We start from the raw sequence: 18,751 nt of genomic DNA, 5'->3' as shown, positions 1-18,751 counted from the left end.
CACTATAACAGATATTGTATTTAATTTCCAATAGTCTGCTACAACCATTTTTTGTTATTTGAGTTTCTCTTTAGGAAATGAACATGTGGGATCTCTTTTAAGACAGTAACTTTTATTGTTGCTACTAATAATTAAAAACAAAAACGGTGTCTTTACACAACGAACCCATCTGAAGCTGTTTCAAGTGTATTTTTTAACAAGGCGGAGTAATTTGAGCCATTCGTCTTTTTGGAGGCGCTGGTGCTTTAAGGAGGTTCTGTCCATCCACGCAGTTTGCGTGGTTTACGCAGTTTGCGCAACGTACACACTAGAAGCCAGGTCTCACATCCTGGTACTTTCCCCCCGTTGTCAAGGCAGCGGCAAGAGAGAAAGGCTGGCTCGCGGAAAGTAGCTGCAGTGTCCTGATAGTGCATATGTCCAAACGTTTACAAACTGTCCCGGAAAGTTAGGTGTAACTACACAGGTAATGCATGTGCATGTATTTTTTTTACATGTTTGAAACAGTCCTTTTTCCTCGCCGTTTGTTCCTCTTTCTACCTATCGGTTAATAAATACAAGGAACTCCGGTAGACAGCCGTCAGTCCGTGTGGACAGAGTAGGAAGAAGAGCCTGTCCATTGTAGGTGGCATGGTAGAGACAAGAAGAGGATATGTACGAATGCCTCAATCGCCCCGTTTTCCGTATTCTTTTCTTCGGTGTTTTCCGTATTTAGCCTTCTTGATAAGATATGCGTAGACAGCGAGTTAATATTAAACTGCACACAAAAAATAAGAATTATAAAATGGCTATCGACAGAATTCATTCGTGACAGACGGAGGGACAACGCTTTAAAGGGACAGTATCAATTTTTTGTTTCCGTATTTTAACGCTGTTGAACAAACGAGGACGCGCTTTCAAAGCGTGTTTATAGCAGTGCTTTCTGTTCGTATATGCTGGAATAAGAAACACGCCTGTTCCTAGTTCTCGTTATTCAAGGTTTTGGGGTCGTTTTCTACAGGAAATACAAATGTATTTAGCCTTTAAACCAGTTACTTTACACCGATGCAATCTGTGAATATTTTTCAGTGTTATATATTCTTGGTGCCCCTTTTTTTGCGTTCAGCTCTTCATATCATTATTTTACAATAACAAAAATGAAATGTAAGATTTATTAGCAGTGGTTCCTTAGTTGAGATGATACTCATGCATCTATTTTTCAGTATTATGTTTATGGGTTTTAAACGCGTTGCAATGAGGTACATTGGGCTTTCTATGTATTTTTTATATATTTATATTTTGTTTCTGCGAGTTTAACTTAGTGAGCTTAACTGATGCATGTCTCAGTACCTGGGCATTAATTTCTCTGGGTTCTATAGCTCTAGAATCAGACTTTTTACACTCTGTAGTGAGTTACTTTTGCCAGTGCTGAAACTAAGTTTGTTTTTTGACGTTAGGTATTGTTGCAGCAGGAAAGCAAAGCCTTGTATCAGGTCTTATTTTACTTCTAGAAAATGAATACCCTTATTTTGTAAACTGGACAATAAACCAGAAAAAAAGTATCTTGGGGAACTTGTTTTGTATATTTTACAGATTTAAGTTATTTGGAATTTTGTGTCTGCCTACTTTAGGAGTGGATAAATGGGAACCATTAATGTTGCATACACAAGTTATACTGAAAAATTCAGTATAACCTATTTGGTTTATTGACAATAGTTTGTGGTTACATAAATGGTTGAATGAAACATAGAGTTGCAAGAAAGAAGCAAGGAGAAGAAAGTTTTTATATATATAAAAAAACATATACATTGAGGTGGTGCAAGACACTTGCATAACAACAATAAGTTAAAAAAAAATCCTTTATGCAGTAAGTGTAAAATTCCTGGTTTTTGTTCTGTTTTTCATTTGGAGATCCCTGGTACAGGAAAGGTTGAAAACCCCTGGCATGTTGTATTTTAAGTTCCAAAGCTAATGAAGCAGCTCTATGGTTTCCTATTATGTGTTGCATTCATGACCTTTGTCTTAATGCACTTGCTTCTGCTTGCTCCGACATCAAAGTCACAATTGTCTGCTAAAAAAGTAATGCTAAGAAGCATTTTCCATTTAGGTAGCATGTGGTAGAGGTTACATATTACAAGCATTGGTACGTGATCCTTAGCTTGAAGTCAGATGGTTTTCACCTGCCTTGCAGGGTAAGGTCCCCACTGCACTCTATTGCAATAAGTCATGAATCTGTGTTTGATATTTTATTAGCCTTGAGCTAGGGTAGTATAGTTTTAGAGCTTTTGTTATACTTTCAGTTAAGTGTCTATTATTTTGCAACACTGTGATCAATATATTTTGATATGGCAGGCTGTAACATGTTCATGGTTACAATAATGTTAAAATAACACACAGCTCTAATGCAGTCATTTGTATGGTTTGTAGTTTGTGCTATAGTCTTCTTTTTGAGTAGAGTTGTGCTTTTTTTAGATTTAGTGTTACCTGTATAAGATTTATCTTAAATGGGCCAGATGCAGATGCTCTCCTGTGCAGATATATACCACCAGTGTGATTCTTTTTTTTAAGTAGTAATAGTAGGATTCTTAAGGTAATGTATGCTAGACATTATCCCCCCTGTGCATTTAATCAAGTTTTAAATGTTTCACTGTCAATGGACATATGTTTCTTCCAGTTCCTGTTGCTGCAGGGACCCATCTGCATAAAATATTTCTCTGTTTACATTTGGCTAATATTGTATCTAAAGTGACGTGCAATTTTAATGACTTAGTACGTCTGGGTAGTTCAATGGAGCTCATTGTCCCTTATCAGTCTAAATGAGCATTATTTAAGTATGTACGGCAAGGGTTTCTCATTTGGTTTACTCTGGTCTGCATCCGGACCAAAACACAATTTAATCGAGACCTCGCAATTCATTCACCTCCAGTTGGTAACATCTACTGAGGGGAAACCAAAAAAATGTAATTTGGCCCTTGAGGAAAAATAACTGCATAGCCCTGCCCTTTGGGGTGGTATCCTAAAGTGTTCTGGAGGACCCAATTATGCCTTTTTGCAGCACTAACTGTTGAAATTTAAAGTACTTAAAAAAACTGAACTAATTAAGAGGTTTTGTTCATTCTGATTTAGCTCCACGCCTTTTCCTGACAGCTGCGGAGGAGAGTAAAGATGTGTGATAGCTGCAAACAGGAAAAGATGTTGACAGGGAAGTTCCCCAGCATGTGACAAATAAAACAGTCTCCTTAAAACTAAAACACACTGCCCATTGCAGACAGTGGAGGATGTGACAGAAGATGAATAATGCCATTTCAAATCCAGGAGTAGTCACACGGGCAGGAATGAACGGGTCCCGGGCCCAGCGTTACCGGCCAGCTGCAGATTTTGATGATGCCACGCTTGCCCGCAAAAGGGAGTACTGGAGAACCAAAAAAAGAGAACAGAGAGCAAAACTTTCTGCACTGAAGAAGGAGAAACTTGGAACAAAAGGCATCACCAACTGTAAGCAAGCACTGGCTGCTTCGGCAATGTTTTCAGAAGCATCTGCAGTGCTCACTCGTGCCCCCGCACCTGCACGGTCACTCCAATGCCATGGCCTCGTCACTGCTCCTCTGCATCTTTTGGGGCCAGCCTTACTTAACAGTGATGGGTCCTACCAAGCAGCAGTGAGTTCATCTTCACCTGGTTTCTTTGGGAACAACCCACAGGTTGAGGATAATAAGGGGTCCCTTCTCTCCCCTGTTGATGGAGTACAAGACTGGGAAAGCAGTGGTGTCATGGCTCCATTATCTGTGGGCCAGTTGGCTCCACCCAAGAGTTGTCTTTTAGAGGAAGGGCGGCAAACTCTGTTGAACGAAAAGGAAAGCGATTTGCAGAGGGTGAAAGTCCAAAAAAATGAGCTACAGTTCCCTAAGACTTGTTCAGAGTCATTGTATGATCCAGATAATGCTGATGTCGGCAAGGATGTGGTCAAGTGCTTGCCACTGGATGCTGAAAGAGGGACTTTTTCTACAACTAAACCTAACGGAGCACTGTTTAACAGCTGCTCCCAAGTGCCTGCTGCTCAGATGGAACTGCAGTTTAACAGTTCCTTTTATAGCCAAGATCAGAATGATACTTCTCTTGTCAATGGCAGCCCTGCTTCAGCCCTGCCTCAATACCACACAGACACCCAGATAACATTAGGGCAGACTAATAACTGCCGTACGCAACTTGGCACTCAGCCAAGAAATGCTTCCCTTAGTCTACTGAAAACTGGTATTGCTACAAAAGTGAAGATAAAAGGAGATCCCACTGATGTAGTCACAAGCCAGATTTCAGGAAATAAAAGCACAAATTTAACCCCCTTAGTAGGGAAAAGCAAACCCCATCCTCGAGAACCTCCGACAGCTCTGAAAGGGAGTCAGACCTCTGGAGTAATAGTCACATTGGATACTGAGGAAGAGAAAGCTGCCCGGCGCAGGGAGTACTGGCGCATTAAAAAGCGAGAACAAAGGGCGAAGTTGACTGCTAGGTTAGCAAAGGTGAGAGACAAGACAAGGACTCTGACCGCAGCCATGCTGAAAACCGAGCCGTCATCTTGCATGGTTCTGGAACGTCCATCTGCTTGGTGCAAGGATGGGCAGAGACAGCCTGGAAGCCGAGTTCGAACTCCTCTTATTCCCGTAAGCCTCCAGAAGGCAGGAAGGCTGCTTAGGAATGCCAGGGCGGTAGCTGTCTCATGTTCAGCTTCAAAATACTCCAACATCACAGTTAAAAAGGAGCCATCCCATTCAGGTGCAATTTTGTGTAGTCCAGCCCCATCATGTTATAATCAGCCAGCAGTCACCACAAAAACAGAGAGGTCACATGAGACCACAACCTTGAAGGGGGTTGCTGCAAGCACATTCCCCCATTCCACTCCAAAGCTGCAGGCAACCATTGGTCATCTGAAGAGGCAAGATACAGATGAACGCTGGGTATCCATCCGATCCAAAACCCCAAGGCAGAGGTTTCTCGAAACTCAGAGAATGATGAGTCACAGAAGCATCCGTAAGCCCTTCTCCCATGCTGCCACCTTGTTGATCCCATATGCCAAAAGAGGCGGTGCAGAAGAAACAGCTGAGGAAAAGCTCGCCAGAAAGCGAGAATACTGGCGTATCAAGAAGCGCGAACAACGGGCAAAGCTCTCCTCAGAGGTGAAGGCCAGGTTGAAAGAAAGGGATGCTTTATTGCGACGAGTCAAACGGTACCAGTGCATTCTAGAAGAGATGCGCAAGGCCAGAGCAGGGGCAGGAAACAGGGGTCTGCAGCCTGCAGGGAATGCCCTCACTGGAGATGTAGAAGCCATTGGGGGGTTTATAAAGGAGGATGGCACAGTGACCACAGAGATTCCACAAACTTCCACTCACCTTAGGCTGTTGGGACCAAAAATGACACCTGAACTGCTAGCGCTGCCAGTTCAGAATGCTGATGTTTCAGCCAATGCCAACAAAGCCAGCTTGGTTAGCTGTGTGAAAGTAAATGTTTCAACATCTTTACGTGATTCTACTCAGGTGAAGGATTCCCATCAACTTGGTCCCACTAGAACTGTGTTTCGTAGTGTTGCAAAAAATTCGCAGAACCTTGATGCAGCTGCTCCCCAAATTTGTGTAACTGAAAGGCATCCTCAAAGTGTCCAAAGCACTTACCCTAGAATTACTTTAATCAAGCCTTCACCAAAGGTGTCACAGATCAACAGAGTTGTAGAAAATGTCTCACTTACTGCTCTCAAAGAAAGACCAAGTTTAATGGTGGCTCCCTCAACTTCTGGGGTGGCTGTCAAAGTGCCCTGCCGAGTAGCACAGCTAACGGAAGAGGAGAGGATGGCTAAGAAACGAGAATACTGGAGGATAAAGAAACGGGAGCAAAGGGCAAAGCGCTCAGCCCATGGGAGGGAAACATTCAAACACACCGCAGCCATACTGGGGCAGCAGAACCACAGAGTGCCCTTAAATCACAACACAATACCGCTGCCTTTGGCTAAGAGCGAGCCTCTGTCAAAGCCAGATACTGAGCTGTCCATTTCCCCTCAGGGAAATGTGAAACAGGAGAGGGAGTCATCTTTGGGTGATGACTGTCCTGCCTCTCCGTCCTTATGTCAAGATATTAAACCCCTACCTCTGTCACCTTCAGAGAAGCAGACTGAACCTGACCAAGCATTAAACATGGACAGTCAAGAAGCCACTCTTCTGGCTGTTGCCTCCATGAAAAAGCTCCTGGAAGAATCATTGAGCACTGTGACGGACTGTAATGGTCTGTCCTCCGGCAAGAGTGAGGTGCTGCCTTGTAAGAGTGAGGAGGAAGCTACTGACCTAGACATCAAGCCCAGCCTGCATTGTCCTCTGGGTGAAGGCCTGGAGCCTGTCAACCCAGGGCAGAAGCAACAAGACATGTCCACCTGTTGTCCCAAGTCCCCTTACGACAGGCTGCTGAATGAGGCTGCTGTCCTTCCTTCTTCACACAAGCCCTCAGAAGTCCCTTCCACCAGTCAGGTGCCATCCGACATGTGTTCTACTGGTCCAGACCCCTCTCCTCCAGCACGTTGCAGCAAACTCCGCTGTGTCCAGCCCTCACCTCTCCGCAGAGCACTGAGGCTACGCGCAAAGAGAACAGGTCACTGCTGCTCCCCTGAGCCCCCAAAGCAGCTGCCTGCCCCCTCTCAGCCTGAAGCGGATATCCTTCAGAAAAAGAGGGAGTACTGGAGGGTGATGAAGAGGGAGCAGCGGGCAAGGAAGGCAGCGCGAGAGAAGGAGATGAAGAAGGAGAGAGCCATTACGAGCCAGGTACCAGCATTGCAGGAGCTCTGAGCTGATCATTGTGTATCATTGCTGACCGTGTACACTCGTGTGTGTGTGTGTGTGTGTGTGAGAGAGAGTGTGTGTGTGTGTGTGTGTGTGTGTGTGTGTGTGTGTGTGTGTGCGCAAAGCTATGCAAATATTGAGGCTGGTTGGTTTTTACTTTCAAAATCAAATAATCTGAAATAGATTTTTCTGTTTATTTAGACCATACAAATACTCTGTATTAGGTGGTTTTATGGAGTTGACGTGGGATTTAAAATATTGTACTTTAGACTCTTAATGGGTTTATCGATTAAAATATCGTCAGCTTTTCAGTTATTTTGTTTTCTAAATGTATAAAATGTATAAAGGTATGATGTATTGAGAAGTTTATTAAAATTATAGCACTCTTCAGAAACAGTTGGAACTCTTTACTTCCTTTAAATGCAGAAGGTATGGTATTAACTTTAGGTTATGTTGTGTGTGAGCTCTGCTTTCGACCTGTGCGTTACAGACAGCCTTGTAAATGACATGTAAATGAAATTGTTGGTGAATATTGCAGTTGCTGAAGTTGGTGCCAGGTTCAGAGTTTGTCCCCTCCCACAGACCCCTGTGCAGTTGCAGGAAGACCCGTGTTGGGGGAAGCAGGAGCAGATGGCCAGCAAGGCAGTGCTGGACCAAGAGGTGAGGAGAGAGGGGCCAGCTTGGGCCTCCAAGCCCGTCCTTCTTGCCAAAGCAACACCAAAGAGGCCAGAGCAGCAGGTAAATTACAGTCAGAATTTGGCATGATACTGTGAAAATGGGCCAACCAGAGACTCGAGTTTGGATATGCGTTTGTTTCCCAGATTAGTTAAACTTTTTAATTGAGGTTCATTCTTAAATTAAACTTAAATTTCAAGTATTTGTTTTTTTTTAAATAATAATGTATATCACAATATTATAAGTGTACAGATTGATGCATGGAGCAAGTGACAGGTTAGAAATGTTCACTGATTAGTACTGTAACTTTGCCCCAAAAGCGTAGCTGCTGGAGCAAATCTGGCAGTTGTTTTATAAGACTAGAATATGACACAATGCTTTTTGTGGGATTGTTCTTTTTAAGGGCCAGAACATTTGTTTGGTCAAACTTCAGGAACCTGCTCCTCCTCTGCAGTGTCTGCTCCCCACTGGGGGTGGAAGCCTCGTTTCCCCCCTTTCCACGCTCCTGGTAGTGAATCCCTCCTCAAACAGCTTCCGTGTGGAAAGCGATGCCGGCAAGCCTTTGGACAGCACAGGTCAGGAGTCTCCTGGCTGTGGAACCAAGCCAGAAATGGAGACCCTGCCTGGGCCTGGGGGCAGCGAGGGCAGGTTACTGCTGCTGGACGAGGACCCCAGCCCAAGTCCCAAGTCAGCACGAGTGAGACGCTGGCGCCTGCAGGCCACGGCGGGCACAGTGACCCCACCTGGGCAGCTGACCTCTCACTCCCAAACCCCCCAGTGCAGTAGTGCTGTTGGTGCGGAGTCCAGGAGAAGGCCTGACTGTCAAAGCCCTCCCACCAAAACACCACCCTGCACAAAACAGGCAGGCACAGCCCCAAAGGTGGTGCGGACCCCTGCCGAGGTGGAGGAAGACCTTCGTCAGAAGAAGAGGGAGTACTGGAGGGGCAGGAAGAGGGAGCAGCGGGCCAGGAAGGCAGCGCGGGAACGACAGCTGAAGCTGGAGGGGGGTGAAGGGCACACCAGGGCTGAGGGCCTAGGACAGGTATGGGGTAGCCGAAACTCAGGGTGATATCATAGTTATTGGGGACAGGGCAGCATTGTCCATTTTTCCGAAGTGTGAATAAAACTGAAAAACAAAAAAAAAATCAATAATAAATGGCATATTTTAAATACTATTTTGGAGTAGTATTATTAGTTGAAATTTATCCGTTCTCTAATAAGTTTGCATTTAGGTTGTCGTGGTAGTCATTAAAATGTTTTTTAAATTAATTTTCTGTTTAAATCTTTGTTAAATCTTTAAATAGGAATGAATTGTCAGTGTACCAGTAGAAACTTTCTGCCAAGTTAACCAGAACATGAACTACTGACTTGCCTTTCCCAGTAAAGAGAGACTGCAATGGTACATACTAAGTTCCGTTTTTTTTGTTTTAAGAAAAATTTGAATTAATTGAACTGAAACTGAAATTAAATTACGTGATAGCTCAAATGCAGTGATTTCTATTTTTAACAACAGTCCTACCAGTCCTTCCCTTGCTTAAAGGCTACTCAATTAATTTATTTATGCTGAATGATACTGGAAAAACATTTGAAATATCTGAACTCTTACGATACTTTTTAATGTTTAGCATCCTTTTGCAGTAATAAGTAATATTAGAATATTAAAAGCTGTCTCGTCTTATTTATGAAAAGAGATAAATATTTTGTTCCACACTCCATACATGTGTCTGCATGTGTGGTGGAGTTAATAGAATATTCTACAAATAATAACTGGTGAAATTCAACTCATCATTCTTCCTGGATGCCTATTCCTCCTATATCACTCACTGTACTAAAGAAAATTCTATCGATACATGCAGAAAGTGTGTTTGGTGGCTCTGTATGCGAGTCCATGTTCTCATTTCAACTGTAACCTGGACCTAATTATTAGTTTCATTAGTTTTACTTGTATGTTGCTTTAATAGGATGGCTTTGTATGTGTTAAATGTTCTTCTGTAATCCAATGCATCAAACTACAAAATAACATATCTAACATCTTCCATTGTAAATGAAGGGGCAGGACTCCAGCCTGTGGTTTAATGGTGCAGAAGATCCGCCGCTCTGTCACAGGTGAGCTGTCAAGTTGCACTGCTTTACTTTTCTTTTACATATTCAGCTTGTTTGTTCGTACTCAGATTGAGTGACAAAGGCGTCACATAGATGGACTGACTTCCATAGGAAGCGGAGGGGGAAAAAAAACTGATTTCTTATGAATAACTGAGCACGACAGTATTACTTTCTTTTAAAGCAATTTCATTTATCTTATGTCAGGCAGATCAATGCAATGCACATAAATGTTTACATTTTTGAGAGAGAAGCTCCTCCTCTGGGCAGCTCGGAAATCTGCCAATCATTGAAATAGTGTGAATGTAGAGCTGTAGTGGTACATGGTTGCTCCCTCAGCCCTGGCCCCGAGCAGGGCTCTGTGTCGCTTCACCCTGACCTGCAGTCTGCCCCTGACCGCTCACCCTAATGCCTGACTTCTCAGCACCTCCATGGAGGACAACCTTGGGCTGCTGCCTCAGCTGTGCCAGACGGGGGATGTGAAAGGTGAAAGCACGCCAAGCACGCACAAACATTTAATGTGCATACAGTCATGCGTCGCTTAACGACAGGGATGCGTTCTGAGAAATATGTCGTTAAGTGATTTCATTGCTGTGCAAACAGTTCTCTTACAAAAACTTACATGGTATAGTCTACTACACACCTAGGCTACCACAGTTTCAAAGGAATATACTCTAGGGATAAAAAGTACAGTATAGTACATACATAAACCAGTAACATTTGTTATCATTTTCAAGTGTTATATGCTTTATGTATTTGTATGTGTTGTACTTTTATACGACTGGCAGCACAGTAAGTTTGTTTACACCCGTACCACCACAAACATGTAAGTAACGAGATCATGACATTACACTATGACACTATTGTAATCTCATGGAACCACGTCATTATGCAGCACACTGCACTCTTTTCTCATTCGCTCACTCAAACACTCTTAGTGTAGCTTGCTGGTTTGGAATTTTTGTATTATGGTTTTAGCATCTTCAAAGGAGGTATCTTCTGCATGTAGAAGTAATCTTTAAAAGTGCACTTCCAGGTGAGGTGGATGTGGGATTCCTGGGTGAGGAAGAGGATGAGGAGGAAGGCAGCGTGGGCGCACCCACCTCGGCGGCCATGTGGAGGAGCCGCTTTCTGATGGACTATGACCCCCTGAACCAGCTGCTGGTCTGCATGGTGTGTGGGGAGCTGCAGCATTCCCACACTCTGGAGGGTGTTCGGGCTCACATTGAGGAAGCTCATCCCAACACGGCCAGCCTGGGCCCCCGTGAGCACCGGCGCATCCAGGAGGCCTGGGACGAGCAGGTGTCTGTCCGCGAGCGCTTCTTCAGCAGCCAGATGCAGCAGCAAGGTGCCGCCATCGTAGGTGAGAGCTTTACGCCACTACCGTGCTTCTTGTATGTGGGCAAGCTGCCAGTAGATTTGCCAAATCTGCTTAAAAATAATTTATTGTCCTTCTGAACGTTATCTTCTGGTTAAATTCAATGGTCCACTTCTGCAGTCCAAGGTCACAGATGAATCCTCTGGGGACTAGGGATAGGGAAGACCCTTTCACTGACTGTGGCATGATCACATATTTCTTTCAATATCATCAACTTAATTCATGGCAAATTATTTCTTTTTTTTGTGACCAAATTTTTATTAGAGATTTTTTAACAGGCAAATTATTTCTTATATATTTCTTTTGGCATTACACTCACCTTAATTTTAACGTGTATGTCAGATTTATGTTAAGCTTTTGTAATTTGACATCAAAGTATGGAAATTGCAAAATGCAGTTTGGAACACTTGCAGAAAGCAATGGTGTCAGTTTGTTTTGATACCAGATATCTGATCTTGGGTACATGAAGATGACTAAATGGTGTAGTTGCAACATTCAGTTGGATAAATAAGAAAAACCTAACTCATATCACTATTTCTGGGCTTCTTCCATTGAATATGTAGAAGGTCTCATGTGTATGCATGAGCCATTCACACCTGGCCCACATCCCCCCCCCCTTTTATGGTGCTGATGGGGATGTATCTGGATCGTGTTTCACCGTTGTGTAATTCATCATATTACCATGCAAATGCGATTTGAATACGCGCTAATGCGGCTTTTACGAATGTGAATAGCGATCTTCAGGTGAGGGCGGTACTACACACCCCCGATGCAGGTAGAACAAAGTAAGGTGACATGGTTTACTTTTTTGCTGATTTAACCTAATTTTAAAAACTTTAATACTTCTGACAATGGACTTTTTGAAAAGAAGACAGATTACTGATTTGGTCAGAATTTTTTAATGTTTGTACAAAAAGATTTCAGTGAGTTATGAACTGAAATACACGAGACAGATACTCAGCATCGCTGACAATGCCCTCGTCCCCAGAGAGTTAAATTAAGCAATATTATATAATTTAAAAGTATTGTTGCTGGGAGTTTGTGTGGTAAAGAATAGTGATACCTTATTCATCCCTGTGGGGAAAGTCTTATTTTGCCTACCTAACCTTTCATGTATGATTCCCAGCAGCTCCCAAATTCTTCAGCAATAACACTTATAAAATCCATCCACCAATCCATTTTCAACACCCCTATTAATGGTCGCAAGCTAACCCAGGATGGGGCATGGACCAATTGCGGGGCACTCAGACAGTACACACACATTCACACCTACAGATAATTTGGCAATTCCAGGTCACCTGAGCATGTTTTGGGGCTCTGGGGGGCAAACTAAACAACCCAGAAGAAACCCCATGAAGACAGAGGCAGAATATGCAAACTCCTCACATGAAGAGCCAGGGTAGAGATTTGAACCCCCCACACTTGTAATCTGTAATTGCCATTTAGTGATCATGTTTTTGGGTGTTTCAGAGGATGATGACCCGCCAGCTGAAGTTGAAGTCCTGGTTGACCTTGAGGATTTCACAGCTGTGAGAAATACCAAATCAAAGAACAAAAATCCTAAGAAAGTGTAGAGGGGCAGGTATGGTGATATCCTACTCCCTCACAAGTTCAGTGACTGATGATCAGAAGAAGCTTAACTATTTTAAATCCTACAGGACTGTCTCTGTGAGATGCCAGTCAAGTAGAGTTAATCTTACGGATTGCCCTGTCCGAATGCCAGTTCTCCTACAAGTAACGCCACCGGTGCATGGCGTACTAATGTTCACTATGAACAAATCTTCTCACTTTAAGAACCATTTAAAACCGTTACGACCTGATCTGAGAGCAACCAAATGCCACACCCCAAGCCCACCTGTGTATGTATCCATGACCCCGTTGTTTTGTTTTGGCTGAAAGTCACATTAACATTTTGTTTCAATCCTGGTATTAGGAAGAACAAGAACCTTGGAAGGCCTAATGGAAAAAGTGGAAGCAGCGGTTCTCATCAAAGGAGTACTTTTAATTTCCATGGCACTCGTTTGCATGGTTCATTTCTCTTTCAGTCCTGCAGCTTGTGGACTAAATTATATGCTGGGAACAAGGATGTGCGGAAAAGCTCTTGTCACCTTGTGTAGACACTGGCATACTTAAGCCCGAATGTATGTTCAAGCTGTACTTCAGATTCGGTTAAAATAAGGCACATCCATTGATTGTCTGTAGGGGATCCTGATGCGCAGTTGACTCCCATGTCATCTTAAATGAGCCCTTAGCACACACCTGAGAAACAGCTCTGCATTAATTCTGCAATGCTCTGAACCTCTGTCTTAAATGTAAAAGGGATCAGTTTACATCATTCAATGCTGGCAGTCCTCAGCTCACAGGCACATGACAGATCAACAGATTGACTTTAACGGTGGCCATAGGCAAAATAAACTGTTTTTAAACACTCCTGCTTCATTGGCTCAGCACCCATCTGTACAGAATATAAATCCACACCATGATTTGCTCAGTGGGGCATCGTAACACACAGAATAAGTCAGTAATGCAGGTATTAGGGCTACAGACCTCTTTTCCTCACAAATATTGTTTGTTGTCAGAATTCTGGGCTCCACTAAGGTTTTTTTGGTGTTCTAAAATGTACAGTGAGGGAAATTATTATTTCACCCCCTGAATTCTTAAGTTGACCCATTAATAAAGAAATGAGAAGTCTATAATTTCACTGGTAGGTTTAACAGCAAAAGATGGAGTATCAACAAAACAAGCAAGAAAAAAAATCATGTAACAGTTACAGACCAATTTGTCATTTATCTAGGGAAATAAGTATTTGATCTCTTGGATCACATGCTTTAGTACTTGGTGGAGTAACCATTGTTGGCAAGCACAGGTGTCAGTCGTTTTTTGTAGTTGGTCACCAGGTTTGCATGCAGGTCAGCAAAAATTTTCACCCACCCCTCTTTGCAGACCTCCTCCAAATCTTTAAGGTTTTTAGGCTGTCACTTGGATACATGAAGCTTGAGTTCCCTCCATTGGTTTTCTATGGGATTAAGGTCCAGAGACTGGCTAGGTCACTCCATGACCTTAGTGTGCTTCCTCTTGAACCACTCCTTTGTTGCCTTGGCCTTATGCTTAGGGTCGTTGTCTTGCTGGAAGACCTAACCACAATGCGTTTTCAATGCCCTGGCTGAAGGAAGGAGGTTCTCATCTAAGATTTTACGGTACATGGCCCCGTCCATCTTTCCTTCAATGCGATGCAGCCATCCTGTATCCTTGGCAGAAAACCCCCCCAAATCATAATGCTTCCACCTCCATGTTTGACAGTAGGGATGGTGTTCCTGGGGTTGTAGTCAGCAGTCTTTCCCTTTCCAACACAGCTAGTAGAGTTGATGCCAAACAGCTCGATTTTGGTCTCGTGACCACATCACATTTTTCCAATCATTGGAATTATTCAGGTGTTCACTGGCATACTTCAGAAGGGCCTGAGCATGGACCTTCTTGAGCAGGGGTACTTTGTGAGCACTGCAGGATGTCAAACCATAACGGCATAATGTGTTACTGGTGGTTTTCTTGGTGACTGTTGTCCCTGCTGCTTTGGCATCATTAATGAGCTCGTAGTTCTGAGGTTAGCCCTCACCATTCATAAGATCATCGTGATTGACAGTTATTTTGTATCAACTGTTTTGCATCAGCAGTTGTCACATTCTCACCAAGCTGCTTGCTGATGGTCATGTATCTCATTCTGCCTTTGTGAAGGTCAACAATCTTGTCTCTGATGTCCTTAGACAGCTCTTTGGTATTTCCCATAGTGGTAAGGTTGAAGATGTAGACAGGTTAGTGACCCAAGAATACTATTTAACAAAGTAATGCCATTAAATGAGAATGCTGGCTTGGGATCTGTTAATACTTAAGTTCTACTTGTGCTTTGTTAGTGCAAATGTACTTGACCTAATTTCTTCCAGGTTTGTAGGGGATCAAATAATTATTTCCTAAGATAAATGGCCTGTTACATTTGTACCTGTTACTTAATTATTTTTTTTGTTTGTTTTGTTGAAAATCTATCTTCCGATGTTAAAATAAACCTACCAGTGAAATTATAGACTTCTCATTTCTTTAAAATGGGTGAACTTAGGAATTCAGCAGGAATTCAATAATTATTTTCCTCACTGTATGTATAACATTTCACTGGGCTGTTTTGACACACTGATCTAAGCCCCTGGACAGTAGTGCATTAATGTTTTGTGGCACAGCAGTTCTAAACATCGTTGTGCTCTTTTTTTCCGCACACTCCCCAATGCAAAAGCAACATGCACAAAATATGACTTGCTAATCAAAATATACTGCTATTTTCCTTTACATAAGCTGGACGTATTGGGTGATGAATGAGCATTAGTATTTATCCTTTAAGAATATTGTACAGTATATGCACTGAAGGGCATAGAAAAAGTTTACATATTTTCTAATATATTTAGTATATTGACATAAGATATATTCTTTACTGCTTATTTTGGCTTTATTGCTTTTTCTAATGAGGCATATCCAATCAATGAATTAAGAAATGTAATTAACCAGCCTGCTCTGTGGCTTGGCTGATTGCGATTGCTTTATATGGTCTGCTCTAAAAGTATAGGCACCCTTGATAAAGACCATCAAAATAAGAAAAAAAACATTAAAAAAAAAAAACGCACAATATTTGTATTTAAATCATTGACAACCACATAGAATCTTAGAAAGTCAAACAAAAGTTATGCTTACTAATTAATTAATTCCCGTTCTCTCCATCTGAAGGAGCTGTATTATGCTCTTCCATAGCTCCTGTTCTCATTGGAGTAAAAAAAATGAGGTAATGTCAGTTATTCTGTCGCCAATCATTGTGTACATCGTTTGTTTTGCTTTTATCAAAGGTGTAGGAGCTGGCCATGCCGGCAAGGATGAGAGACATTCAGCGTCCTGACACCAGACCCACTTGAGGTAGCATTATGGAAATTGCTTGGGAATCTTTTCACCTCGCTGTCTGATTTAAGTCTTCCATTGTAAATTAGACTGCAGTTTGTATGGTTAATTACAACAAATGAATGCGTTAGTAGTTAGTTTGGTATGATTCAGCACTGACAGCAGTTACCGCTACTCTGTCTGTATAAACACAGTATAGTTTTCACTGGTCAGTAATATCACAAAGCTGATGAATATGGGTTTTGCGGGCCGTCCAGAGCCCATAGACACTAAACCAGTTACGCAGCACAGATGGGGCCCTGTGGAGGCTGCAGGCTGACACCTCTACCAGCCGTGCTTCCCTTAGGTGTTACTGGCAAGTAATGTGACCTCTTCATTTCAGCATTTTTAACATTGTGCTTTTGTAATGGTGATTTATATCATTTGTATATATGTAAAGATATTTAAATATTTAAGTGATGCTTTAATGACAATTTTATTCTTTTTTTTTTTTGCCTGTTTACTGTTTTCTGTATGTTTTTGAAATTGAATGGCACCATGCAAGTATTTCTTCAGTTGTATGTCATTCTGTAATGTACCTATTTGACCTTGCATGTATCACAAGTAATTAGGTAATGTTCATTAAAACAAACTAAACTTTAAAAACTAAAAAAAAAATCTTGACAGATCCACATAAACTACACAGCTTTTAAGGATCTGATACTGTTGGCCACATGATTTTCAACAACAAAGCATGCTCCAAAATTGGGCTCAAACTGTCAGCCCAGCCTACCAGTCCAGTTACACTGGTCTGTGTTTTTGGGGTACTGTGTGAAGGGGCAGATGCTAATGCTGTACTTTTGGTTAAATATATAAAGACTTTTAAAGTTTTTAGGAACACTGAATATTGCATTTGAGCTTAGATCTTTGGAGGTTTCTCAGCTGGTGTCAGGGATTTTGAAAAAAATCCCATAATGAACTGTACTGTAAAACTCCTGGAGCCATAACAAACGTGTATATCGTCCCTGGCAGAGTGCACCCCATCTGTTTGAAGTTCTAATGCTCCTGTTTTTGTTTCAATTGCTGAGAATGTGCTTTTCTCTTGGAAACAAGTTCCTTGTGTGTTGATATAGGGAAATGTTTAAACTCTTTTCATACCTAATAAAGCCCTTTTGTACCTTTTATGGTCTCTCTTGTTGTGGCAAAGAATATTACTTTATTTATGAAATTGTTTTAAGAAATACTTGGTTAGCAAATACAGCATTTACAATTGGTTGAGTCCTCAGAGAATCCATTTATAGAAGACCCACAGTTGAGAGAGGAGTTTGGGCTGTACAATGAATATCAGAAGTAGGCTGTTCTGTTCCTCCAAAGCCAAATGAGTGAGATTACTGAGGAACAGAAGCACTCATGCAAAGTGACATAGTGAATGAGCTGAAACAGCAGCCAGGAACATACAGTTTAACAGTCCACCAGCTAGGGGTCATGGTGAGCTGGACTTTGCATGTGTAAACACAGCCTTCCTCCTGACCCCAATTCCGGCACTATGCAAACAGCTTCTTGCTGCTGTACTGCCTTGCTGTTGTAGTAAGTAAAGGTAAGTAAATGTTTAAGGATCCATCTTCCAGCTTGCCAAGGTACACAGAAAGAGGAGAATTTTAAGTATGAATATCTAAATTCCAAATCTAATATCTAAAAGTGAATTTATTTTATACTCAACTAATACATCTTTAAGTACTAACATATCATGTCAAAAAATCCACACTGCACTGAGACAGTCTGCTTTCACACATCACCAACATGGTCGTATGATTAGAGCAGATTTGTTCATTACAAGTATCAAAAATGTCCCATTCTTCCCACTTTAAGCTCTATAACCAAAAGCACACACCTGGTTTGAGCCATGTATGTCTGCAATTCTTAATCTCATTTCCATGAAAAGGTCCACAGAGGGCAGTGTGTGGCTCAACAGGCTAGATCTCTGTGCCTGTGTTCAGAAAGTTGCTGGTTCAAGCCCCAGTCTCAACCTTTCAGTCCCAGTAGGGCTGTGACCCCCACACGTGTGTGGGCATGTACAGTATATATTACATTGTGGAGGCCAAATGTCCCCACAATGTGATACAAACCTGTTACTGTGACCTGATGGGAACATTTTTTTCAGTCCCAACATGGGAAAACTGAACTACACCAAAAGTGAATGCCATTAAAAAAACTAAAAATGCCAAAAGTCTTGTATTTTGTGTGGTTACTTATGGTTAAGGTTAGGGCTCGGTAGGGGTTAAGGTTTAGGGTTATGCTCATAGCAATAAATGGAGAGTCCCACACTGATAGGAATTCAGTGAGGGCATTAATTATTTGACCCCATGTTGAATTCCTAAGTTCACCCATTTTAAAGAAATGAGAAGTCTATAATTCCAATTGTGGGTTTATTTTAACAAAAGAAGATATTTTATGTACATGTGTGTAATCATTATGTAACAGTTACAAATCAATTTGTCATTTATCTAGGGAAATTATTTGATCCCCTACAAGCCAGCAAGAAATTAGGTCAAGTACATGTGCACTAACACAACACAAGTAGTACTTCATTAGGTATTAACAGATATAAAGCCAGCATTCTCATTTAATGGCATTACTTTGTTAAATAGTATTCTTGGGTCACTAACCTGTCTACATCGTCAATATTATCACCATGGGAAATACCAAGGAGCTAAAGTATGTGTTCCAGTGGATCAAAAATTTATTTCCCTAGATAAATTTTCTTATTAGTTTAAATACTAGAACTCATGGCCATAGGTGGAAATTTTAAACAGAATTTGAGAAAACACTTCTTTACACAGTGTGTAGTTAGAGTATGGAATAGCCTGCCTGTTAGTGTAGCGCAAGCTAAAACTCTGGG

At 41.9% G+C, this 18,751-nt stretch overlaps 1 protein-coding gene across 8 annotated transcripts; it reads left to right on the top strand.

The window, feature by feature from the left end:
* The first annotated feature begins 327 nt into the window (after positions 1 to 327).
* Positions 328 to 17,034, top strand: LOC140587407 (uncharacterized). Of its 8 annotated transcripts, none has more exons than XM_072708678.1 (9): positions 328 to 463; positions 3,103 to 6,773; positions 7,374 to 7,529; positions 7,870 to 8,508; positions 9,517 to 9,572; positions 9,991 to 10,052; positions 10,603 to 10,929; positions 12,415 to 12,526; positions 15,825 to 17,034. In XM_072708678.1, exons 2-8 carry the CDS (start codon positions 3,267 to 3,269, stop codon positions 12,516 to 12,518), a joined length of 4,851 nt encoding a protein of 1,616 aa, XP_072564779.1. In that variant the 5' UTR covers positions 328 to 463; positions 3,103 to 3,266; the 3' UTR covers positions 12,519 to 12,526; positions 15,825 to 17,034. The 8 variants fall into 8 exon arrangements, with proteins under 8 accessions (XP_072564779.1, XP_072564777.1, XP_072564782.1 ...); XM_072708676.1 differs by having other exon boundaries at positions 12,878 to 17,034; XM_072708681.1 differs by having other exon boundaries at positions 7,921 to 8,508; positions 12,415 to 17,034.
* Positions 17,035 to 18,751: the final 1,717 nt, after the last annotated feature.

Source organism: Paramormyrops kingsleyae, unplaced genomic scaffold (assembly GCF_048594095.1).
Source record: "Paramormyrops kingsleyae isolate MSU_618 unplaced genomic scaffold, PKINGS_0.4 ups221, whole genome shotgun sequence".
In the NCBI taxonomy this organism is placed as follows: Eukaryota; Metazoa; Chordata; class Actinopteri; order Osteoglossiformes; family Mormyridae; genus Paramormyrops; species Paramormyrops kingsleyae.
The sequence above is the reverse complement of the archived record's forward strand: the minus strand, read 5'-3'. Positions and strand labels throughout refer to the sequence as shown.